At 47.2% G+C, this 25,271-nt stretch overlaps 1 protein-coding gene and 1 long non-coding RNA gene across 6 annotated transcripts in view; one reads left to right on the top strand and one right to left on the bottom strand.

Annotated features, from left to right (window-relative positions):
* Positions 1-1,639, top strand: part of LOC114035059 — a 6,852-nt gene extending 5,213 nt beyond the window's left edge. Inside the window, exons 2-3 of the long non-coding RNA XR_003568183.1 lie at positions 765-901; positions 1,345-1,639. This is a non-coding gene — a long non-coding RNA (uncharacterized LOC114035059). The remainder of the gene's footprint in view (positions 1-764; positions 902-1,344) is intronic.
* Positions 1,640-3,405: 1,766 nt separating this feature from the next.
* Positions 3,406-25,271, bottom strand: part of DPP9 (dipeptidyl peptidase 9) — a 51,287-nt gene continuing 29,421 nt past the window's right edge. For 4 of the 5 annotated variants that reach the window (XM_027850977.1, XM_027850976.1, XM_027850978.1 and 1 more), the window contains 12 exons: positions 23,459-23,559; positions 21,783-21,960; positions 21,254-21,416; positions 20,651-20,730; positions 16,285-16,437; positions 13,372-13,507; positions 12,315-12,460; positions 10,808-10,954; positions 9,476-9,628; positions 8,733-8,875; positions 6,945-7,056; positions 3,406-4,736 (listed from right to left, as the gene is read on the bottom strand). In XM_027850977.1, coding sequence (XP_027706778.1) covers positions 4,644-4,736; positions 6,945-7,056; positions 8,733-8,875; positions 9,476-9,628; positions 10,808-10,954; positions 12,315-12,460; positions 13,372-13,507; positions 16,285-16,437; positions 20,651-20,730; positions 21,254-21,416; positions 21,783-21,960; positions 23,459-23,559 — 1,605 coding nt within the window. In that variant the 3' untranslated portion in view covers positions 3,406-4,643. Of the gene's footprint in view, positions 4,737-6,944; positions 7,057-8,732; positions 8,876-9,199; positions 9,335-9,475; positions 9,629-10,807; positions 10,955-12,314; positions 12,461-13,371; positions 13,508-16,284; positions 16,438-20,650; positions 20,731-21,253; positions 21,417-21,782; positions 21,961-23,458; positions 23,560-25,271 lie in introns of those variants that run through there. The other variant, XR_003568179.1, reaches the window with a different exon arrangement.

Here is a 25,271-nt window from a genome sequence, read left to right as displayed (position 1 = left end):
AGTTAGGGAGGACCTGAACCTATTTGTAGACTAGACAAGGAGACACTGGGAAAAAGGGAGAGGAGGGATTAACTAGAGGAAAGGCCTGGGAGGAGATGGGAATGGGACCAATTCCACTGAATTCTACCAGTAAAGTCTCTATGCTAGGCACCTGGAGCACAAGGACAAAGATGAAAGCGTCCTCCAAGCCCTCTAAGAACTTATATTTTACTGGATCAAGGGCACAAATGGGGGGAGGGGGAGCTTAGGCAAGAACAAGGAAGGGGGGGCCTTAGGAGAGATTAGGACAATTACTGTTGGAATGTCTTCACTTTCTCAGTCAATGATGGGGAAGAAAGTGGAGTTAGGGGGCCTGAGAGAGATTTGGAGCAACTGCTATAGGTAGTGAGACAGGGAATCTCTAAGAGATGAATAAGAGGGTCGCCATTTTAACAAAGCACTTTCTTCACAATCATCACACAAAGTGCCCTCCGAATAGGGTAGGAATCCAGGTGTTCTGGCCCATGACTCATAAAGGGCAGGATTTCTCATCTCTTCCCTCTTAGAAGGCCCTTCCCTTCCCTACCTACCCCTTAATCATCAGATCCGTTAATGGCTGTTAATGAAACCTTTTTTTCTGCCTCTTCCCTCTCCTTGCTCCTCTCACCCCACCATCCCTCATACGCTTACATGCAGGGGGACTTTCTGAACCAGAAATGGAGGCCAGGTCTGACAAAGGACATTCATTTTGCAAAGCCTTTTAAAACGTCCACTTTCTTTTCTAGACAACAGGATTGTCCTGGTAAAGCCAGCATGTGCTCAGCAGAGAGCCGTGTCCCACTTGCTTGGTGTTAGCTGTGAGCTGCCTTGTGATCTGGTCCTGGGTTTGAATTCTGGCTCTGCCTCTCAAGAGCTATGTGGAGTAAGTTACTTCATTTTTGGGCCCCAAATTCCTCATCTGCAAAATGAGAGGGTGGACTCCCAAAACAGGGCACATGATCTCTCATGATCTCTTGATCTCTTGTCATTGTTACTTAACCCTTTAATCTTAACTTTAATTTAAACTTAATCCTTTAACTTTTTATCTGCATCCCTCATCTCCTTAACCTAACCATACTGTCTTACCCATCAGTCTCCCTGGAATTACCTAGGAAAGGGTCTGGCAGTAAAGTGAAGTGCTCAGTAGATGTCTGCTCATGAAATGAGGCGAAAGACATGGAAAGGGATGGTTGGATCTGATGCCCTCTTGGGTCTGTCACAAGTAACGCACAGAATTGGAGAATATTTAGACTGCTGGAGATGGAGGGGACCCAAGGAAACAGGTTTTTTTGTTTGTTTTGTTTGTTTGTTTTTTTTTTGTTACAGAAAATGAACCTGAAGCTCAGAGAAGGGAAAAAAAAAAACTAGCTCAAGGTCATATGATGAATGCATGAATAAAGCATTTATTAAGCATTTGCTCTATGCAAAGCTAAGTACTGGAGATACAAATAGAAAAGGAAGATAGTTCCTGCCCTCAAGGAGCTCACACTCTAATGGAGGAGACAACACATAATGGAAGTCAGACGTTAAAGTCCCAAGCTCCTTAGGGTGCAGCCCCAAAGTAGAGGTTAATGCCTCTTCTTTTATGTCACTTCCACCAATAAAAATCATGCCAGTGTCAGATGTTGAACCATTGGACAGCACCAAGGACGTTGGTGACAAGAGCTTTCTTTCCTGGGTCTTGCAGCACCTGAAGGAACACTTAGTTGCCGCAGTTTCCCTAGATGATTTACAATGGATGCTTTGCTGTAAGTACTGTGATTCCCAAGGCTGGGTTCAAAGTCTGAGCCATCTTCATCAGAATCCGAGGGACACTGGGGGGAGAGGGTGCATATCCTAGCTGGTGGTGGTTTGACTTTTCTCCCCCTCAGGGCTCCTTCTTACTTCAGCCAGGCTGGCTCACTTGTCCAGTGAGGGGCAGTTGGTAGCGATGGCTGGCCTTCTCTCCACAGGAGTTGTTTCCCTGGACAGTGGCTGAAAAGTCTGGGCTGGAAGCATGCCATGGGGGAAAGGGGGGCATGGTATAGGGGCACAGCAGTGTTGCCACTCTCAGGGTTCTGTGTCTATATGCTGGTCAGTGATAATGAGTAAGATGGGCCTTTTTTCCAGTTTCTTCCCTCAATGATGGCTTGGGGGCTGGGCTGGAAGAAAGTCTGGGAGGTCAGGGCCACATCATTTCCAAAGGTTCATGGTCCTGGGCTGTTGTCTCCACAGGCGTATAGGGGAAAATGGTGGTCAGGGTGGTGGGGGTGGTTTGACTTGACTGAGTTAGAATCCTGCTTCATTTACATAGTGAGTTAGTGACAGTGTCTGGATTAGAACTCAGGTCCAATTAACTGACTTGGGGCCCAGCACTCTTCTCTTTCTCCACAATTTAACCTAATTAATGAATCGTTGTACGATTACCTTTGGAAGTTGTTTGATGTCTGGAAGACAATTGCCTCATCTATTGCTGTTACAATTGATTAAGTGAAAATTACAGTCAAACCCAGTTATGGCAAATTACTGTTCTAAAATGTCTTACTAACAGGCTACACCATGCCCATTAGGTTCTGTGGTTCATAGGGCAGGCACCTCTGACTGTAGAAGGAAAAGCCTATGACACAGGATTATTCCTGCCTTCCAACAGTGTCAAGTCAGAAGACACGGGTTCAAATCCTGCCTCTGCTACTTAATGGCAGTGTGATCTTGACAGCCCCTCTCATCTCCCCTCTCTGGGCCTGTTTCCTCATCTGTAAAATGAGTTGGCTCATTAGTGTTGCCTCTGAGGTCTCTTACAGCTCTGAGATTCTCTAGCTTCCAGTTCACTCCTATGTATAGGAAGCACAAGGAACAGGGAGTAAGAATTTGCCCTTCTGAAAACTTTATCAAAGGCACTGTTGGTTTGAAGGTCAGTAGGTCAGTTAGCACTGTACAGAGTTCACAGCTGGAGGCAGCCAATTCTCTAGATCGAACACGCTTGCCATATCGGGTAGGCGGCACTCTCTTTAACAAGAAGAGGAATCTGTTCCCTTGCAAAGTAGCATCCACACCGAACTGGGAGATGGGGTCACTCTCTACCACAGCAGCCAACGTCGGTCACCGACTATTCATGGTTCATGGGTTCTCAGGCCGGACATAACCTTTGCACCTTTTAGTCCGGCCCCCTCATTCTAGAGAGCCAGAGAGTGAATGTTAAGTGACTTCCCCAGGGTCACAAAGGAAATGCTCCAATTTAGTTCGGTTCCCGGACTCCAATTCCAAAGTTCCTTCCTCCCAGCTTGCAAGGGCGGGGGCTGGGGTTATCCTCCCAAACCTGCTCATATACACCCCACTCCTTCTAGTTACAGTGAGAGGCCCAACCCGCCTGAATCTTCGCTTCAAAGAACACTCCACCAGATGCTAGACTGCCATTTGTAATATTTTTAATGAGTTGCTACGTCTTACACTCATAATTATAAAAGAATAAGAATCCACAAAAATATTTTCTTTTCATAATACGCACTTAAAATACTCGGGCAAAGTAGATGTGGTTCGTTTACTTTTCTTTAACGCCCCTGGCGGAACTCTTGGCTGGGAAGGAAGGTGGGAAAGGGAAAGGATTACCCTGAAGTGGGATGGTTCTAATTCCCAACCCCGGATGCGTGATTCACATGAGCGAGGTGAACAGAGATGCATTGCAGGAGAGATGGCGAGGGATAACAGTCACTGACCTGCAGAGAACTGAAGCACAGCAAATATTTCAGTGCATGCCTGAAAGCTCAGGGAACGGTTTTGGGGAGAGGGGACAAGGAAGGAGCTGATGGAGAAGAACCAGAGAGGAAACAGGACAAGAAACATAAATATTCATTTCATCTCATCTAGGAAAAAATCCTGGGTGACACTCCTGCAGCCCCCAAATGGATGGCCCATCCAGAGGCCAAGATACCTGCTGGCACTGTTCTGCCATTCTGGGGAACAGGAGGAGAGCGTGTGCTCTGCGCCATCCCAACAGCCCCACGCAGTTGGGCTGCCCCTCAAACAGCCCCAGATAAACCCCTCAGGCCGCCCAATCAGATGTGAAAGCTCCAATCATAAAGAAACCAAAGTATGGAGGAGAGAAAGATCACGTGCCTCGGTCCCAGATATCTGCTCCTATGCTGCTGTTTCTCTCAGGGGACCAGAGGCAGGTGGCCAGCCTGGAAGCCACAGCCTCCTGGCTTAAGGCAGCTTTCCTAATTCGCTCATCTCGGCTCTGGGTGCTCCTCCCCCATCCCCACCTAACCAGGACAAACTTCAGCCACTGCAAGGCCCTTTATCCCATTTCCCACCAGGCAGCCATAAAATAGGTAGGAGGAAGATGCAGAAAGAGAGCCATGGTGGAGACTGGCCACTGTCTTTCAGTCCTGCAATCAAAGATGTGGGAGCCAAAATAGAGGGACGTTAAAAAAAATGACAAGCTTCAGCTGGCAATGGAGAGCAATTCCACAGGGATGAGTCAAGGGAGGAGGCACCATTCCAAGCATCCTTGGCCCCTTCCCCATGCTCAGGCCAGGCGATGGGGAGCCAGGAGGTGGGCCGCTGGCCATTTGTGCTCTGGATAAGAAGGCTATTAGGGGTCAGAGGTGAGCTGTCAGTGTTCCATGGGTCTGGCCAAGACCGTGTGCTCAGAGGTATTCTTGTAGAAAGTGCAGCAGTGTGATTTCGTAGTGCTCTCCTGACTCGGGGCAGCGAATACTGTGTCTCTCATTGGGATAGATCTGTGTGGGAGACAGAAGGAGCTCATTACTGTACTTGCTTGTTTCTGTCTCTTGGCACCAACCTGACTTAGGGATGGATGGACGGGAAGGGAACTCTCAGCACCAAGAGAAAGAAAAGAGATCTCTCTGATTCTATCAGCCTTGTTCCCTACCCCTATGAATCACAAAGTCCAGGACACCATCCCACGTTCTTCAGGACCCTTCTCCTTCCAATGACATCCTCTCCAATCTCCTAACCCCAAGGGCCCAGATTCCTCTAGTTCTTCACCCTCCCGACTAGCAAAATCTGCTTTTGGGTATCACTGGGGGTGGTTTTGGGGGTGAGTAGGGAAACTGAAAAGTAAATTCACACTGAAGTGTAAATGACTGTTAAGGAAAAGTTTCCCTAAAAATCAGCCCCAGAAGAGAATGAACTGCCTCAGGAGGAAATGGACTCTCTCGATGCAACAGATCATCAAGCAAAAACTGGATGACCATTTGTTGGGTGTGTTGTAGAAGATAATACCATTCAGCTACGAGTTGGAGGGAAGCGGCTACTGAGGGCCCTCCCGACGCTGAGATTCTGTGACTGACAAATGCTTTCTGCGGCCATCTGTCTTAAGAAATGAATCTCAAATGGTAGGATTTCAGGCTACAGACATACCCTTTGCAAGGAGTGAGGGGATAAGGAGGACTTCTTGGGCAGAGCTGTCTCCCTGGCAACCCTCAAGTCACACTACGAGCAGGAGTGAGGTGCAGGGGTCAGAGAACCTGAGCTCACTGCTTACCAGCAATGTGATCTTGGCCAAGTCCCCTGACCTGTCTAAATTTCTGTTCCCTCACCGGCCTATGGAAACAAGTGGCTAGCAGCCTGCTCCCCAGTGCTCCTGTGGGGATCAGATGAAAGAATGAGCACAGGAGAGCTCCAGCACCAGAAAGCCAACAGAAACATGCTGGATTGATTCCCCAACTCTGCCTGGGTGCAAGCACTGCCTCCGGGGCAACATGGTGGCTTCCAGGCATCCTCAGTCATGTGAATGGAGATGCCAGCAGGTGAGTATAAAGTGACTGGTCATACCCAGTCAGCCCAAAAGACTCAGGGGGCATACCATGCCTTCAATCACTTTAAAAAAAAAGTTTTTTTTTTAAATTAAAATTTAAAAATTTAATCTATAAACCTTAAAGCATTCTACCAATGGGAACTATTGTTATTTTTCACGATGTGAGTGGGTGGGGGCTCTTCGTCAAGAACAGGGTAGGTGGGTAATGCCAACGGCCTAGGCACAACTCCCCTGAGGGAATGGCACAAGGGGCCTGGTGGAGCCTGGAGAGGGACAGGAGGTAGAAAGGGAAAGGGAAAGTAACTAGGAGAAGAGGAAGGAAGTAGAACAGAGGGACACACTCCTTCTCCACAGACTTCTCTCTATGGAGCGGTGACCCCCACCACAAAATTCCCTTAGCAACACCCAGCCCCATTTTGTCACCAAAGGCTTGCCCATCCTCAAGTCTCCATTTAAAATGTCAATGCAGTAATCCTTGCTGGGGAACGAGCGTAGCTGGGAAACAAACTGAATTCTCCACTCAGTATGTGACCCTGTGCAATCCTTTCTAAACCCTCAGTATCCCAGGATTTTTTGTTTGTTTGTTTCCCTGGATCCCCTTTAACAGTTCCTACAAAACACTGGCTCAACCGCTCCCTAGCTCTATGGCCACCTGGCCTCTCTGAGCCTTAGCTTTCTCGTATGTAAAAGGGCGGGGGTAATATTCCCTCCTTCTTAGAGCTAGGTAAGCTGAAAGCCCTCAAAAATGGCAACCATTCCTCTACAGGCAGCAGCCTGCCCTCATGAAAGCCCTCTTGCCCTCTCCTACCCACCCGGGCTGTCCTTGCCTAGTCCCAGGGTCAGAGGATTTAGAGTTGGAAGGCCCTTGAGAAATGACCTCATCTCGGCTTGCTGTAGGATGGCCCACAGCTGGAGCCCCACCCCCCAGCTTCCTGGCAGTGGAAAAGGCACTGCGTGTGGACTGACGGCCCAAGTCCTCATCCCAGCTCTGTAGGCCACACAGGATTCTCACCTGTGAAATAAGAGACTTGGGATGAGGACCTTCCATTGGCCCTTCCAGCTCTGATACCCTATGATATGCTGAGGAAGCTTCGGCCCCTAGGTATGGTCCCCCACCCTACCCAGGAGCCTCCCAGAATGGTGGAAATGCTCACCAGCCCACACCCACCTGCAGCTGGTAGGGTTTTCCAGCCCGGATTAGCTGGGAAACAAGGAAGTTTGTGTGGAAAAAGTGCACATTTTCATCCAGGAAACCATGAAGGATCAACAAGCGATTTGGCCTGGAAAAGAAGATGTGGATGAGAACCTCCGGACAAGGGGACAGAACAATATCCTCACCTTGGGACTAGAACCTGAGTATCTCTCCCAGCCAGCACCCAGGGAATTAAAATAAAAAGTTTTAACACAAACATTTATTGAATACTCTATCATAAAAACATCTTTTATTCATCAAACTAGACACTCAAACTTAATTTTTAAAAATTAACTAATGCTTACTTTTAAAATACATACTTTAACAATGAGACACACAATACCAAACTTTTTTTTGAGAAATTAGGCTACACACCCGGGCACCAACTGGCACAGCCTGTCCTGTCTACATGTTTATGCCCAGAAGCTAAGAGTTTCTCTCCCGAGTACCACCAGGAACAGAGCCCTTAGCATGCCAGGTCTTTGGGGGTACTAGCGTTGATGGTCAAGAAGTGTTTACTAAAGAGGTTCACGCAAAGAGAGGAGGATGAGGAAGAGAAGCCGGCTGCTGATCTAACAAAGTGGGGGATAAATGACCATCACGCAAGTGACCAAACACAAGGGAAGAAGGGGGTTCTGATGGAGAAGCTAACATGCCGTCCCCTTAATCAGCACCAGCTGGGTCTGGTAGAGGAGCCAGGAGAGCCCAGGGATCCTACCCCAATTCTGACACTTACTGTGTGACTCAGTGAAGGGCAGATCACCTGGCTTTCCTGTGCCCGAGATTCCTCATCTGCAAAATGGAGGGTGAGGTAGCAGAGTGTCAAAGAGAGAGAGCCGGGCTCTGACCTGCCTCTGACACAGACCACCTGGGTGGCCTCGAGCAACTCTCCAAGACCCCACGTTACAGGCAAGCTGCCCGTCTGCACCAAGGGAGGGAATTTCCACACCAGGGATTCTCCACATGAATCTACAGGTCTAGCTCCCCTCAATATGGAGATGCTGCTATTTCTCTGACTACCTCACAGGGCTGTTATGAGGAAGTCACCAAATAACTCCAAGACAACTTAGAGTTCTAATTATTAATGGGTATTTACTGGGCATCTGCTTATGTACATGCCCCATAATGGTCACAGGTAATCTAGTCCAATGGCCTCATTTTACAGATGAGGAAACTGAGGCCCAGAGAATGGGGAGAGGAGGGAGGCAGAGGGGAGGAAGAGCTACATGAGGGGTAGAGACATTGGGAATTCTGGGAAGGGGAAATCACTTAGGCCTGGAGGATTGGGACAGTGAGAATTAGGAAAGGCTTCACAGAGAACTGGGTATTTTGAACTGGGTTGTACAGCACATCTCGATAGGTGGAAGGAGACTGGGAGAGCAGGGGTGACCATTCCAGCCAATGAGACCAATATGATTAAAAGCCCATAGTTATTTTGAAAGGACAGCAACCTGACCAGGATGGCTAAAGCAGAGAGTCTGTGTAGACCTGGGGCTCTTCACCCAGGGCTTGGTAACTTGCTTTTAAAACATTCCGATAAGTGCTTTTCTATACAACTGGTTTCCCTTTATAATGCTACATATTTTATTTTCTGCATTTAAAAACATGATTCTGAGAAGTCCACAGGCTTCACTAGACTGCCAGAGGGTCCATGACCCCAAAAAAGTTAAGGACTACTCACTTAGAGGTACAGGGGAGGAAAGGTAGGGCAAGTAGTGGCATCCAACTGTCAAGAATTCCAGAGGAGTGTTCTAACCCACTTACTCATTAGGCAGTTTCTCCACATGCAATGCCACAGAGCCTGCCTCATAACCCTGCTGGTTGTTCTCTGGGACATCCATGTACCGCTCGGTATATCCAGTATCATAGGCCATCCACACTGTGACTGGGGCACCGGCAATGGCAACCTGGCAAACAAGAAATGGGCAAGGACACAAGAAGCTAAGGTCATCTAAACCCAACATACCAAATAATCTGCAGGCCCTCACTCTAAACTCAAGAGACCCAAAGGAATAGAGTTTTCATAAAGTATGACTACTGGGTCCTTTGAGCACATCAGTGGGCTGGTGGGGAGGAAGATGGGGGCCCTTAGACGGTTGGCTTTTGAGGCCCTCCCAGCAGCCAAATCCCCACTATTTATTTCTTTGTCTGCCTTGTTCTCATCCCCCAAGCCCAGCCACCTCCATAGGCCTCATACCCCTCACCCAACTCCTCTGCACACCATTCCCCACCTCTGCCCATCTGAGGCCGGAGTCCCGGGTTCAGCCTTAAACACAAAGTTGCTGATGGGTTTTGTGAAGCCGGATGCGGTTCGTGGATCAGCAGTGGAGGGCAATGAGGAAAGAGGGCTCTTCCCCATAATACTGCTGCAGGGAGAAACAGCCAAGTAGCACGACCACCTCGCTGGCATGGGAGCGGCCCACGTTCCGTCCCCAGCACACTGAGTTCACGCACAGCAGCACAGAAGGGCAGGGCAGGGCCCAGAACCAGCCTGAGGAGGCACTCACCTTGAACACATGGGGCTTGTGAATCAGCCCCATGAGGGACAGGAAGCCCCCATAAGACCAGCCATGGATGGCGACTCGACTCAGGTCGATGAACCCATACTTCTCAGCCACGAAATGTAAACCTTCCACCTGATCCTCTATTTCTACCTGACCCTGGGGAGCAGAGAAAGAAGAGTCAGGAGACGTGTTTCAACCAGTTGGCCAAAGCGACTACATATGGACACGGACCCTCAGAACCAGCTGGACAGATTGCCAAAGGGCCAGGGGAACCTGGCTTCCCTGATGCCAATGCCAGGCCTGTGCAACTCAGGTCCAACCCTTCTTAAGAAGCCTTCCTTTGCAATTTGGTGCAGTAGAAATGATGCTGGATTCAGACTAGTGGACTCTTTGTTCAAGTCCTGACTCTGCTTATTAGCTGTGTGGCCTTGGACAAGCTGCCTGAGCCTCAGTATCCCGATCTCTGAAATGGGTAGACTGATCACTTGCACAGCTGACCTCCCAGGATTGTTTTCAGGTTCAAAGAAGAGAGTGCACAATGTGCTCTGTAAACCAAGACGTGCTACCCAGCATCGTAGAGCCAAGAGGACATTAGAAAGCATCTAATTCAATGTCCCTATTTGACAGAGGAGGAGACTGAGACCATGAGGGCGGAGCTTATGTGTCTAGGACCATGTGGCAGCTTCGGGGTCTTCTAACTACAAACCCTGACCCTATGAATGTTAACAGTTTTCATCTTTCCCTTTCTTCCTGACCACCTAATATATTATATTCAGTCTTAGACTGCTAATGTTTTTATATTTTAATTGTCTCCTTTTAATTAGAACGTGAGTTCAGGGTAGGGACTGTACTTTCACATTCCCCTAACAGTGTCTGGCACAGTATAGCTGCTCATTAAATGCTTATTGATTAAATGATAGGTTTTGTTGTTCCACCTTCTACAAGAAGCCTTTCCCAGGCTCCCTTAATATTAGTGCCTTCCCTCTGAGATTACCTTGACGTTAACATCTTGATCCATTCATACAACTATAGATGGTTCGTACATAAGTCTGTCTGCATATTGTTTCCACCGTTAGAATGGGAACTCCTGGAGGGCAGACTGTTTTTGCCCTCCTTTGCATTCTTGGTGCTTAGCACAGTGCCTGACACACAGTAAGCACTTAAAAAATACTTGTTGATTTTGAAATGCTGTAAGGGGTCCAGTCAGTCCTACAGCCAGCTTCTGACAGCGGGGCAGTGTAGTGGGAAAGCCACAGCTATCCTCCTAGGATAGTGTCTCCAAAGAAACCCATCGTGTGTCTATCACTCAGGGACAGACTTTGAAAAAACATTTACCATTTGGTTTTTAAGAGCCCCTTCAAACTGCAGTCCTCGCTGACAAGAACCTCGGCCATCAATCACCACCACAGCGTAGCCAAGAGATGCTAAGGTGTTGAGCCTCAAATATTTAATGCCTTTGAAAGAGTTGTTAACTAGTTGTACCTATAGTGGGGCAGAGAAGGAACACGATTAAATAGACCATCATGACATGTTTTAGGATGTTGGCCAAGGGAACCTGGGAAGTCAGAAAAACCAATGGAGATCCCTTTCCCTTTCTAACAGAACCCTGGTACATCCTAAACCAAGATGGTCACATTCCTGACTGTGACCCATCTCCCACTATTCTCCAACATGTATCCTTCATTCCATCCAGGATCATTCCATGTCCCACAAGCCTGAGCACTCCCTCCACCTCTGGGCCTCTACCCATGCCATTGCTCTCTGACCCTACCGCGCCCCCTCCAATCTCAGAATGTCCCTTCTCCTCCTCACCATCTAGACATTCAGAGAATGACCTTGGGTGCCATCTAGTCTCAGAATCCCTCATTCAGTTCAGAGAGGCCAAGTGTTCTGGCCTAGACCCCACAACTAGTAAATGGTAGAGCCAGGACCCAAATCCAGGCCTCCTGACTCAAAACCCTCTGCGCTCCCTCATATCATGTTATCTCCCACCAAAGCCTGAGTAGATGGAGCTCTACCTCCCCTGTGAAGTATTTCTGGACCCGATCCAGTCTTTAGCTATTACTCTATCCTTTTGTCCTGCCATTTTGACTTTCATCATAACCCTTCATCCATTCATTATCTTTATATCTGTGTTCTTCCTGGCCAAGGAACATGCCTGATGCACCTGGGCACTGCTGGCAGGTGTTACATCAACACAAAAGTCAGTGAGCCAAAATGTTATCCGAGGGTGCTTCCAACACTGATGCCAATACTCACACTTTGCTCTCCATGCCTTAGGCTTTATCAGTTACTGTGACCAAACAAACAAAATTCCTGTCGCCAATGGTTTATTTTGTCCTGATGATCCTCTGCATTGAGCCAGGCCTGCCTTAGAGCACAAAGTCATTGCCAGGTCTGTACTCAAGTTTTTCAGCTCATTAGAGCTTATAGATTACATTCATTTACTGAATGATTTACTAAAATTATCTTTCTTTCCTCATACCTCATAGGGCCAGCACTCTTCTCCTCTAATATGTTTAGGGTCTACTATGGTTATTTGTGTACATGCCATATCCTACCAGCCTAGGCCCCTTTAGAAGGCAGACTATGAGGAGAAGGACGTTGTTAGTAATTGCTGCCTCCTCTTTTCCCAGAGTCAAGCATTGGGCTCTGAATGAACGCAGATGCTTAATAAATGCTGAATCAGCATTCGTAGAATTGCAATTCTTGCTGGCCAGGCAGACAATGCTCACCTTATTCTGTCTTCCTGGGAGGCCAGTGCCGCCACATGAATCAAGTCCTAAGTGTAAGGAGAGGACAGCTAAGGAGGAAAGGGTCTGCAGCCCAGCAGTGTACTGACCTGAGGTCCCCCGTATACAAAGAGCACCGTTGGATGCTTTTTTCCAGGTTGGACGTTGTGGGGTTTGTAGATCATGCCATACAGCTCCACATCAGACTGCGTATGGAAGTGAAAGATTTCAGGAGGCACATAATCTGGGGGACAGCCTGGAAAGCACAGAGCCGGCAGCTCAGTGGTTACACTCAGCCTCTGGGAATCACAGCCCAGAGCTCTGAGGAACAAACACGGGCAGCTTATCCTGCACCACCCCTGCCTTATGCTAACCGCAAACCATTCACTTTTGTATGCAAAGAACTGCAAGTGGCCTTAGGACACAGAGCATGGAATATCAGGGCAGGAAGGACTCTTAGAATATAGAATGTCAGGGCTAAAAAGGACTTTAGAGGATATAGAACCTAGAACATCCAGAGTGGAAGGGACCGACTGAGATCAGCTAGTGTGATACTCTCATTTTACAGAAGAAAAAATGAAGGGACCAGAGAGGGAAGAGAGAGAGGTCAGTGGCAGGGCTGGGATTCAAACCCAGGTCACTCAACTTTCAGCATCCCTCTAGCAATCTAGATCACAGAGGATATGAGAATGTCAGAGTTGGGAGGGACCCCAAAGGTCATCTGGTCTACTTCCCTTTCTTCATGGTAGAAAGGAGTAACGTGAGGCCACAAGAAGTTATTTGGACAAGGTCACACAGTCAGGAAGTCACAGAAGACAAAAGCCGAGAAGCCTAGTGCTTAGTACAGTGCCTGGCATACAGTAGGCACTTAGTGAAAGGGTTACAAAGCCCTGCCCTCCCCTCACCCTGAGGAGGCTGGAAGGTAGCCATAATCCAAAGTAGCAGAATAACTGAGTCACAAAGGAGAAAAGGACCAGATGAGCCCCTACTGTCTCACCCCTAGTCGCAGAGGCCTATGCTACTCTGTTTGACTTGCTGACCTGAGGGGTTGGGTGTCCTGGGGCCATTTCAGGGTGGAGGTGGGGGGGTGCAACAGGTCTCCCCCCAACCCCAACGAGGTCAGCCTCAGTGTTATCACAGCTAGAGTGGGAGCCTTTGGGTACTCACTGGCTGCCTCCATCATGCTGGCCCAGAACTTGGGCTGTCTGTGGAGTGGGTCGTCGTCAGAACCGCTCAGCTTGTAGACATGCACGCAGGGCGGAGTGCTGACATTGCTGTAGTGGCTGATGAACATGTCAAAGTTCTACAGACCAGAAAGAGAACAAGGACATGTTAAGGAGGATAGCTTAGCACTTCTCTCTGGAGGGCTCACGGGCTCCCTTCTAGAGGTAACAAGGTCTGCCCAGGAATCAGGTTCCTCCTCCAGCTCTGTATGAACTAGGATCAGCCCTTTCTCCTCCCTCAGTGCCTCTACATAACGAGGGGCTTGGACAAATCTCCAAGGCATCCTCTCAACTGATCAATGCCCACCATCTGTCTTCAAAACCTCTCTCTCTACACCTATGCTAAACGAAATGAGAACTGTCACCTTATTATGCTGAATCACAATAATAACAACAGCTTCTGTCCGAGGGCACTTTGAAGTTCACATGGTACTTTCCTCAAATCAACCCTGTGAGTACAGGGGGTACAGCTATTACTATCTGTATTACAGAGATAGGAATGCTGAAACTCAGCTGATGATCTGCCCAAGGTCAAACAGCTAGGAAGGATGCAGTCAATAAGTATTTATTAAACACTTACTATGTGCCAGACACGGTGCTAAGTGCTTCAAAATACAAAGGCAAAAACACAAGCACTGCCCCCAAGGAGCTATCAACGTCATGGAAGAGGCAGCATGCACATAACTTGTACACGTGATACACAGAGTGTGAATGGGAGGTCCTTTCAGAGGGAAGACACTGCAAGTACAGAGGCCAGGGCCAGGGGTGAGGAGGCAGGGCATTCCAGGCACAGGGGACAGCCAGGGCCCAGGGTCCCTAGATGGTAAACCAGGAGGAGGGAGGAGACAAATTGTCAAGGTTTTTAAAGGCCAACCAGAGCATTTGCTATCTGGTCCTGTAGACAACGTGGACTTCACCAAGCAGAGCGGGGAATGCAGTCCGATCTGCACTTGGGTGGCTAGTCCAGGATGCCCTGCAGCAGGAAGACCAACCAGACAGACCGACTGGGGGGGGGGGGGGGGGGGGGGGGGGAGCATCCCGTGACACTGTGAACAACAAGGTCTGGCAACACACCGGACACACAGGATGAGTGTCAGAGAGGAGGGAGGAGGACCCTGAGCCTGCAAGCCTGAGGGACTGAGACAGCAGCAGGCAAGTTTAGGAGACGGGAGGATTTGGGGGGAAAAGATGAGTCTGTTTTGGACATGTTGAATTTGAGGCGCCTGTGGGAAATCTGGATAATACTGCAAAGGAAGCTGGTGATGGGAGACTGGAGCTCAGGAGAGATGTTAGGGCTGTATACCCTAATCTGGGAAATCATCTACATGGAGATGATAATTAAACCCCTGGGATCGGATGAGATCGGGGGAAAAGGGGAAGGACAGAGCCGTAGGGACAATGACAATGGGAATGATTTGGATGAAGATCCAGCAAAGGAGGCTGAGAAGGAATAGTCAGACCCATAGGAGGAGAACGAGGAGAGAGCCGGGTCAGGAAATTGTAGAGAGAAAAAGATGTCAAGGAAAAGAAGGTGACCAAAAGTTGCAGAAAGACAAGAAGGATGAGGACTGAGAAAAGGCCATTAGGTCTGGCAATTAAGAGTTCCTTGGTAACTCTGGAGAGGACCCAGGTCTCTTGACTCTTGGGTCCCAGACTGCTTCTACCTCACTCACAAGATAGCTCCAGTCACCCCACGGGTTGAGCACTAAGTCACAGGCTATAGTAGAAACAAACAAGTCTTGGAGGGATCCTGAGTTCCATTGAGAGCCTACCAGGGTCTGGTAGGAGTGTAAGACTTGCTCCTCGAACCACCATGAACCTCTCTCAAGGACAGCAATGATGTGGTTCAGATGGTTCAAAGAGAACAGTACTGCACAGGAGGAGCCTGGGGTTTTATCTTGGCTCTGTCATTAATTTACTGTGAGACCCCAGACAAATCACTCATCTTCTTGGGCCTCACTACCTTCTTCATCAGTAAAATGTGGATAATGATCCCTGTCTTTATTATTCCACAGGGTTACTGTCAAGAATAACTAAGATAATATATGTAAAACACTCCATTACATAATCTATTACTAATATCCTATTGAACTTCTAAAAGGAATACCTCAAATAGAACTCAGTCCCCCAGGAACATCTAAAATAGAACTCAGTACCCCTTTATTCATTCCAACTCCTCTCAAAAATGCCAATAAAATCAATCTCTTCACAATTACCAATATGTGTCTTTGCAGTCTTTTCCTGCTTGTCAAGAGATGGTAGCCTCTTGTGGTTAGAGGGTACTAAAGCCAAGGCCTTGGGTTTAATTCCCTCTAAGACCCTCCCAAAGTTAAGAACTCAAACTATAACCCCGCCAGAGAGACAGCACAGGAGAGTGAAGACTGGATCTGGAGTCAAAAGAGCTGAGTTTGAAACCAGCTCTGCTAGCTACCGACTGTCTGTGGGACCTCAGGGAAATCACTCTCCATTCTGGGCCTCACTTTCCTCCTCTACAAAATTAAGGGAGGGGTGTGTTGGATTAGATGACCTTCAAGGTCCCTTCCAGCTCTAGGTCCTATAACCTCACACAGATATGTGCTATTGGTCCTAAAGATGACCAGGCAAGAAAGCATGGACGGGAGCTAACAGAAGCGTTCCTGCTGCTCCAAACACAAACCCAAATGCTTACCTGATTCATGTGTGCGTGCGCGTGCGTGTGCATGTGCCAACAGATAGCATGCTTCAAGTTATCTTACAAAATACTAGCTAGCCCTGAGAAGGCGACAATCACACCATGTGTGCGCGTGCCCATGTGCTGTGTGCTGGCGCTGGGGCACTACGTGACAGGGGTCAGACAGGTTGGCTTGAGCAGGCTGACCTGGCTCATGGAGCAGCTGTGTGAGAAGCCCGGCGTGGTAAGTCTCACAATCTCACCCGAAGACTCATAACTGACCACGTAGAGATGGTGCTCCAAGGGGGTGTCCTTGGTGGCCTGGAAATACACCAGCTTTGTCTCCTCGTTCACCCAGATCTGCAATTAGAACACGAATACCATTACCTCAGGAAAAGAGCAGCCCAGTTCCTGGTCCACGAACCCTTATCACTGGTAAACGTCTCTCTGCTGCAAAGGCTACACTGGCAGGAGCTATTCTACGTTTTAAAACAGAACGGGCAATCCAACTCAGCAACCACTTAGGAAGCTCCTGTTGTCTGCGGAGCACTTTGCTGGGTGTTGAGGACAGATTCAAAGTTTCAATTAAAAAAAAAAAAAAGAGTTCCTGTTGGGCACAAACAAAATCAATGCACCTTGGTTAAGAAAGGAAGTTGACAAATGGTAAAAATCTTTGTATCAGATTTCTCAGATAAGAGTTGTATATTTAAGATATGGACAAGTAACAGATACAGATAGATATCTATCTATATCTTTATCTATATGACCAAAAGCCATTCCCCAATAGATAAACGGACAAAGGATATGAACAAATATTTCCTTCTTAAAAGAAGAATTGCAAACTATTAACAACCTTATGAAAGAAATCTCCAATCACCAATAATGAAATCAAAGCAAAACAACCTTCAAGTTTCACCTCACACTCAGAAAATTGACAAAAGATGGGAATGGTCAATGTTGGAGGAGATACAGAAAGACAGATACACTAATGTATTGCTGGTGGAGCTATATACGAATTAGCACAAACCATTTTGGAAAATTTGGAATCATATAAAAAAAGTGACTAATACAGACACTCTTTGATGCAAAGATTTCATTGCTATGTATATATGACCCATGGAGAGGTCATTATTAAAAAAAAAAGTCCCCAAGTATACCAAAATATTTATTGCAGGACTTTTTGCTGTAGCAAAGAACTAGAAACTAAGTAGGTGCCCATCAACTGGGGAATGGTTAAGGAAATTGTGGCAAACAAATGTAATGAAATATGACTGTGCTATAAGATATGAGTTAGCAAGTGGACACACACTCTCGTGATCTCAGGCTGGTAGGCAGGGAACAGTGTGTGTGGAGAGAAGCCAGAACCTTGGCCTAGCATTTTTCAAAAGATGCCTACCACAGGAATTCTGAGATCCCTTTTGAAAGTTTAGGATAACAGCAGGTCTATCTACTGATGTGTTTCTGCCCCATGGCCAAAGTCAAGCACTTTGATACGAAGTGATATCAAGACAGCATGATATCAAAAGAGATTCCTAGGCAGAAAGGCCCATGGAAAAAGCCCCAGTCAGAGGACATGCTTATTTGAGTTCTGGGTCTGGTGCCTTGACATTTTCTAGTTGTGTGACTATGGGGAAGTCACATAACCTTCTTGATTCTCAGTTTCTTCATCTGTAAAACAAGGATAATACCTTCACTGCCTACCCCAGAGAGCTGTTGTGACGAAAGCATTTTGTAAACTTTCAAGTGCTACAGAAATGGGAGCTGTTATTAAGGGTTGGGTCAGTGACAAATGGACAGTTACTAATGAAGAGACCATGATGGTTATTGAAAAAATAGAACAGCAGATTCTCAGAAGGGAAATTCAAAGGGTAAGCCAAATGACAAAAAAACAGAACTCAAGGTCCAAGACAGGATGTTCTTGAGAGAATTCACTGTGGAAGTGAGCCTTTAGCTGCTTCTGATTGAAAATCCCACGGGTGGATGAGTAACCTGGGATGGGTTACTATGGGATGTTTTAAAGTATATCTCTGATCTTTAAGGCTGGTGTGTAGGAATGGCAGTCACACCCTCCTGCAAGCACTATGAGAGGCAGACACCCTCGACTAGAAGAATCAAGAATAGGACCTTGGGAAACCAAGCTAGCTGTATTCAGAAGAACAGAGAGAGCGTCATCCTGAGACACCCTGAAGGACAGCCAGAGCTTCCTTTCAAGCAAACTCTATCAAGTCAGTTATAAAATGGAAAGGGCTGGTCCCATTATTTTAGAAGGGACAATGACAAGATGGCTGGTGACCCTAGAAAAACAGCCAGGATGGGGACGGGATTGGAAATCAGGCCACATGAGTTATGGCTGAAGAAAGCCTAGAGAAGAGCTGACTTAGGGAGTATATGGCCACCATATCTGGAGACCTGCCGTGTAGAAGATTTGTTCTGCTCGACCGCCAAGAATGAAACTAGGAGCAACGTGAGGGGATATTACAAAGAGGCAGACGTTTATCAGCTCATGAAAAACAAAACAAGCTTCCAAACAATTAAAGAGGTGTCTAAAAGTGAAATGGGTTGCTTCAGAATGCAGTGACTGGAATTTAAGTGGAAAGCAGATGACCAGTCATAGCAGGAAGTGGTAGAAGGGATTTCTGCTGGGGGAGGTGGGCTAGACTAAATGCTCTTTGAGGCCCCTTCTGACTTTCTGGGGTTCAGTGCCTTTGATTCTGATTCAGTGTGGCGATGCAGATGCTCCAAATAAAGTGGATAAAGGCATAGGCTGCATGTTTGTCAAATGTGCAGACACCATAAAGCTGGGAGGGATGATGGCTAACCCTATACAGTCAGGATCCAAAGAACACTGGGCCAAAACTAAGATGAAGGAAGCACAGCTAGGCAGCAGTTGGAACAAGAATCTGGGAGGCTTTAGTGGAAAAATTAAGCTCTATGAGAGTCAACAGTATGACGGAGCAGCCCAGAAGGCTGCATTCAAAGAAGCAGGCCATCCAGAAAACACGGGGGAGCAATGGATAGCTCTTCCCTGGCTGGACCACATCTGGATGGGTGCACACAGTTTAGGGAGGATGCTGATAAGCTTCCAGGGGAAGGAAACTGGGATAGGGAAGGGCTCTGAGTCCATGCTACATGGCAACTGGTTAAAGGAACCAATACTGTTCCCTGTGATACTCTTTTGACACTGCCACCACTCTGGTGCAGGCCTCATCCTCACACCTGAACTACTGCAATAGCCTATAAGGGTCTGCCTGCCCCAAGTCTCTCCTCACTCCACTCCATCCTCCACTCAGTTGTTAAGCTGATTTTCCTCAAGTGCAAGTGGAACCATGTCACTTCTGTACTCAATAAACTGCACTGACTCCCTATCACCTCCTTGATCAAATAGAAAACGTTCTGGTATTTAAAGTCCTTCATAACCTCTCCACTCTTCTCACACCTTGTTTCTCCTCCCCCATACTCTGTGATCCAGTGGCACTGGCCTCCTTGACATTCTTCCTTCACCTGACTCCATGCTTGTTTGCTTTCTTGCTGGCCATCCCCTCTGCCTAGAATCTTACCCCTGCTCCCACCCCCAACCCTGCCCTCCCCAGCTCCTCAAGTCCCACCTAAAATCCCACTTCTATAGGAAGCCTTTCCCAAAGTCCCTTAATACTGGCGGTCTTTTCTCTGTCAATTGTCTCTAATTTATCCTGACTCTGGCTTGTTTGTAGGCAGTTGTTTGCATGCTGTCTCTCCCTCATTAGACTGCACGTTCCTTGAGAGCAGGGCCTATCATTTGCCTTTCTCTGCATCCCCAGTGTGTAGGATGGTTCCTGGCATACAGGAGGTGCTTAATTGATTGACTAAACCAGAGATGGTAAGCCTGAAGAAGAGAAGACGGGGGTGTGCAGTGGGGGAATGGGGAACAACAGCTCTTTAAGTATGTGAGGGGCTACCAAGTGGTAGAGGGATTAGCCAGGTTCTGCTGGCCTCCAGTGACAGAAACAGGAGCAAGAAGGGGAAGATGCCAAGAAGTCATAGGCTGGACTTAGGACAAACTTCCTAATGACTCCAAAGGTCCCCAAGGAGAAGGGGCTGCCTCAGGAGCGGGCTCTGGGAGAGCATGTTTGGTGTGGTGTAAGGGGCATTCTTTGGGGGCCTCTGTGGTCTCTTCTGCCTCTAAAAACTTCAGTGAAATAATGGTTACAGATGATTCAGACTGACTGATCTCCCACAGAGAAGACTGTCACAGCAGCAGAGGACCCTTCCAGGGGCAGTGTCTCATCTACGCTTCCAAAACAAGCCTGGATCCGGCAAGATCAGCCCAAGTTGGATGAATGGGATCAGTAGGAGCTGAGTGCAGCGTCAAGGGGCATGGCTCATATAAGCAGCCAATCCCTCCTCAGCCAGACAAACTCTCCTTAGGCTGTGTGCTAAAGATGAAGAGATATGCTTCTCCAGGTCACAAACAGAGAACGAGGAGACAAGAAGTAGTCTGACTTCCCAAAAGAGGTCTGTGGCGAAAAGGGAAGATGGAAGCCATGCAGAGAATGAATGGGGCAGGGAAGCTACAGAAAAAAAAGTGCTCGGGTACCTTGGATCCGTGCCTTGCCAAAACCTCCCATTCACCACTGGTCAAGGCAATCTCCTCTTTGATGGGGCATTTAAAGTCATCTGGAAGACAGGAAAGAGACAAGTCAATGGGAGAACCCGGATCTGTGGCAGCAGTCTGAAGACCGACTAAAATGCAAGAGTCATCGGCCAAAGTTTGGGAATCTTTTCTGGGGAGCCAGTGTGGGCAGGAAGAATAATGCAGAAGCAGGGAGCAGCTGTCTCTCCTCAGATACAACCAGCTTTTGTCTGTACTGCTCATCCTCAGCTGCCCTGAGAGGAGGGACAGTTTTTGTGTGCAAGAAGCACTGCTCTGCGACGCAGGAGACCTGGGTTGACCAGAGCAAGTTATTTTACTTTTGTTTCCTTATCTACTAAATGGGGATAACACTTGCACTACCCACCTCTCAGGACTCTTGTGAGGAAACGTTATTACCATTACCCATCCTCTTCTCAACTAGAGTTCTGAGGGCGGGGACTTGGTCTTCTCTGGGTCTGTCTTCACTGCCTCCAGTGTCAAGTATGGAGGATAAGTCAGGAAGGGTCACTCAAGGGACAATGAATGAATGCATAAAATATCTCTCACCTTCCCCAGAAATGAAAGGCTGGGTCCAGTCATAGCCATTTGGTTTTAGCACTGCTGTGACTTTGTACAGGTGGCAAAACCCAGTTTTGCATTCATTGGCTCGAAGAAAACAGATTTCTTCATCTCCCTCCGATTGGGGAAACGGATAGAAAATATCATGAACCTACCAAGGAAAAGAACAAAAACGGCATAAGAAAGATCAATGGTTCCAAGATCTAGGTGAAAATCCTACTAAAGGGGGAGCAAATGCAGACAGCTGAAGCTCAAAGTTATCCTGGGAGATTAGGGAACCCTGGTAGTTAGAAAAAGTGAAAACTTCTCTGACCCAGGTGTGCGCCTATGCCCTCAGCTTCCTCCCAAAGCACAAATGCCTCCTCTCCTCAGTCATGAATCAGGAGCTGAAACAAGAAGCTGGGCTGCTATGAGTTTGCCTGAGTTCAGGCTGCTCAGCCAGGAGGAACAGAACAGGGCCCATAGGGAAAAGGCCTAAGGCTGCTGAGGGAGACAGCAGCGCTCCCTCGGTTCTTACATTTATCCACACATCGGTAACCTCTTCATACACGACATATGGCTGGACATTTTCAGGGACGGCTTTGGCAAATTCAAGGCGCTGCTCTTCACTCTCCGGGACAGGGATGAAGAGGGCCGGGGGAAGGAGAACCAACTGGAGCCGCTGCTGAGGCCTGTCCAGGAACATGGCCCATGCACTAGGAAGAAAAGGATGGACAAGTTTTTTGTAAGGCTTAAAGACCACAAAATAGTGGGCTGTCATTCTGGTTACTGACTCCTATGAAGGTGGTGGGGGGCAATAGCATAGTGTTCTGGAAAGGGCACTGGATTCAGAATCAGAGATACAGAGTTCAAAGCCCAGCTTGCCTCTTCCTACTCTTGCAACCTCAGGCAAATTTCTTGCTCTCTGGGCCTCAGGTTAGTCTGGCTTCTCCAACTCTAAGATGACGGAGTTTGGACCAGATGGCTCTAAGGTCCATTCCAGGTCTATGTCTTATAATCTTCTACGAGAAAATCTGAATGTCCATTCTCTCCCCCAAAGAATAGCGTATCATGGGATATCTGCCACAATATCAGGACTTTCAACACTCTTGTCTAGTTGACATCACAACAGATAAAAGTCCCTAAGAGTGTTACACACTATAAAGCCTTATACAAATGTAAGGGATTATTAGAAAAATTCTACTTTGTGATCAGAATCCTGATTTCCAATCTCTCCTTTGCTTGTTTCAACTGTCACAAGTCCAGTGTCTGTCTCCTCATCCCTTCACAGTAACTAATATATTGGTCCAAACAGAGGTCATCCTTGAATATAAGCCATACTCCAAAAATGAGATCTCTTTAGAAGGATATAGGTAGCACACTGAAAAAATTATTATCCCAAATAATCATTAAACTATACATATATTTTTATGTGTGGTGAGCACATATAAAAATCAATATATATGGTTTTGGATTTTTTTTTTTTTTTTAATGTGAAAGTTGGATAGTTGAGAAGGTAGCAAACAGGATGGTAGAGAAGGGCCCTAGGAGGCAGTGTCAGCAAATTCAGACCAGGATTCATTCCACTGGAGGAAAAAAAGAAGCCAGTGGGGGCAGACCGTCAATTCGGAATCATTCTGGATTTCTACTTACCACTGGAGGGAGAGACAGAATGGACAAAGGTTAGTTGGAGTTGGCTTATAGGCCATATCCAAGTTTTATAGAAGCCAGAATGGAGAAGAAGCAGGGCCTGTATTTGAGCCATCAGCTATCACCAACAAATCTATTTGTCATGATTATGTACTTCTTTAGGGTTTGAACTAGGCCTTGTTTCTTCTGATGGACTCGGGCAAGAATGTGTGAGCCATCCTTGGCTCTGAGAGTTACACCTAGCCATGACTTGTCCTAAAGGAAACCAGACATCAGTCTTGGAGCCCTGGCTTTTTCAGAATTGGTCCAAATCTTTACTATTACCTTTTAGATGCCAGAGACTATGAAAAGAGTCAAGATGACTGAGGTCTATAATCCCAACTTTCCCACTTAGTCATGTGACTCACAGCCAGTCAGCTAACCTCATCAAACCCCAGCTCCCTCATCTATAAAATGGGACTACTATTCAAAGTAAAAGAAGATAACGGTTATGGTCCAAATATCAAGAGTGATGGGCAGTGACTTGTTCTGGGACCCAAGGAGGCTAAAGAAAAACCTATGTACTATTTGCCATCTTGCGTCCATCCAGCCCTGGCGATGTACTCCGCTGCGGGGAAGAGCGTGCTGAACGGCTGCACCAACTCCTTGTCCTGAGCACAAACCATCTAGACCAAAATGAAACATCAGGTTACACGCTGCTCCAGTCAACCTTTCCCTAAGAAGACTACAGATCATGGGTTTAGAGATGGGAAGGGCCTTGCAGGCCACTTTGTCCAACCCCTTATAAACTGAAGTCCAGAGAGGCTACATTGCTTAGCCCAGGTCACAGAGGGAAGGGCAGAAGCAAGGTTTGAAATCAGTGCCCTCTCCACCAGTGCTCCAATGCTACCTCCCACTAGGAGCACATCTACTACAAGAAAGGCTACAAGGATTAAGGAAAGGTTCTACGTTTTGGTTTTTAAAAATCAACTGCATAAGTGCAGGGGAAGGAATGCATAGGTGAAGTCCTCTGAAAATGATTAAGGAAGCAAGACAAGTGTGAGATGGTTCTGTTACTGAGTTGTCACAGAACCTGGGTTCAAATCTTGCCTCTGCAACTTCATACATGTGTGACCTTGGGCAATTCACAACCTCTCTGGGCTTCAATTTTCTCATTTGTTAAAGGACAGAGTTGGATAAGAGGATTTCAAAGGTCCCTTCCAGCTTGGAATTCTACAATTCTATGTTTTAATGGATTTCTATTGTACTGAATACTGCTTGTCATAAGTGAGCCTGGAAACCATGCCCGAGCTTTATGATGAAATGGTATTTGACTTAAAAAACACATTCTCTAGGGCTGCCTGTTTAATGTCCATCTGATGAAGTCTCTCCTCTTTCTGGTGGGCCTCTTGATTCCATGAAGCCTTCCCTGATACCTCTATATTTCTCATCATTAGATTGTATGCTCTTTGACTGTTGTTGTTGTCCAATTACGTCTGACTCTTCATGACCCCATTTGGGATTTTCTTGGCAAAGATACTGGAGTGGTTTGCCATTTCCCTCTCTAGTTCATTTTACAAATGAGGAAACTGAGGCAAACAGGGTTAAATGATTTGCCCACAGTCCCAGCCAGGAAGTATCTGAGGCCAGATTTTAACTCAGGAAGATGAATCTTCCTGACTCCAGGCCTGGCACTCTATCCACTGCGCCACCTAGTTAAAGTTCTTTGACAGGAGAATCTATTTATCTTTGTATCCCCAAGGCCCTACTCAGGGCTTTAATACATAATTGGTTTTTAATAAGTGCTTGTTGAGTTAAATTGAAATACATTAGCGAATGATACTGGGTTACATCCAAAGAAACACATTCTCTTTTGTAAGGAGAATGATCCCTCGAGAGTATGCCCACATTCCACAGCAGTGCAGATAACTGGACCTGGCATCAGCAGACTCGGGGTAGAGGCCTAGCTCTGCCAGTCACTGTCACATCACCTTGGGCATGTCACTGTCACTCCACTCCCTGAGCCTCAGTCTCCTCATCTGCAAAATGAGGACAGTAACACTTGTGCCGACAACCTCATATGGCAAAGCACTATTAGGCCTGCTTTACACCACAAGCACCCAGGTGCTACAACGGGGAATGTGAGCTGTTCCCAGAGACGCAGTGTCTGTGAATATCTTTCTCTCACCTCAGGCAATGCTCCCAACCAATCCAGAAGTATATTATTAGGCACTGGTAATGCAAACAATGACAAGAAGCTCCCCTTCTAATGGGAGGAAACAATCTAACATACTCCTCTATTGGGGAGGTACAGAACCCACACAACACCCCTTACTTGAAGTAACCTTGAGAGAAGGCACCAGCAGTTGGGAGGCCAGGAAATACAGAAAGCGGTTGG

Source organism: Vombatus ursinus, unplaced genomic scaffold, assembly GCF_900497805.2.
Source record: "Vombatus ursinus unplaced genomic scaffold, bare-nosed wombat genome assembly UNPS02009173.1, whole genome shotgun sequence".
In the NCBI taxonomy this organism is placed as follows: domain Eukaryota; kingdom Metazoa; phylum Chordata; class Mammalia; order Diprotodontia; family Vombatidae; genus Vombatus; species Vombatus ursinus.
The sequence above is the reverse complement of the archived record's forward strand: the minus strand, read 5'-3'. Positions and strand labels throughout refer to the sequence as shown.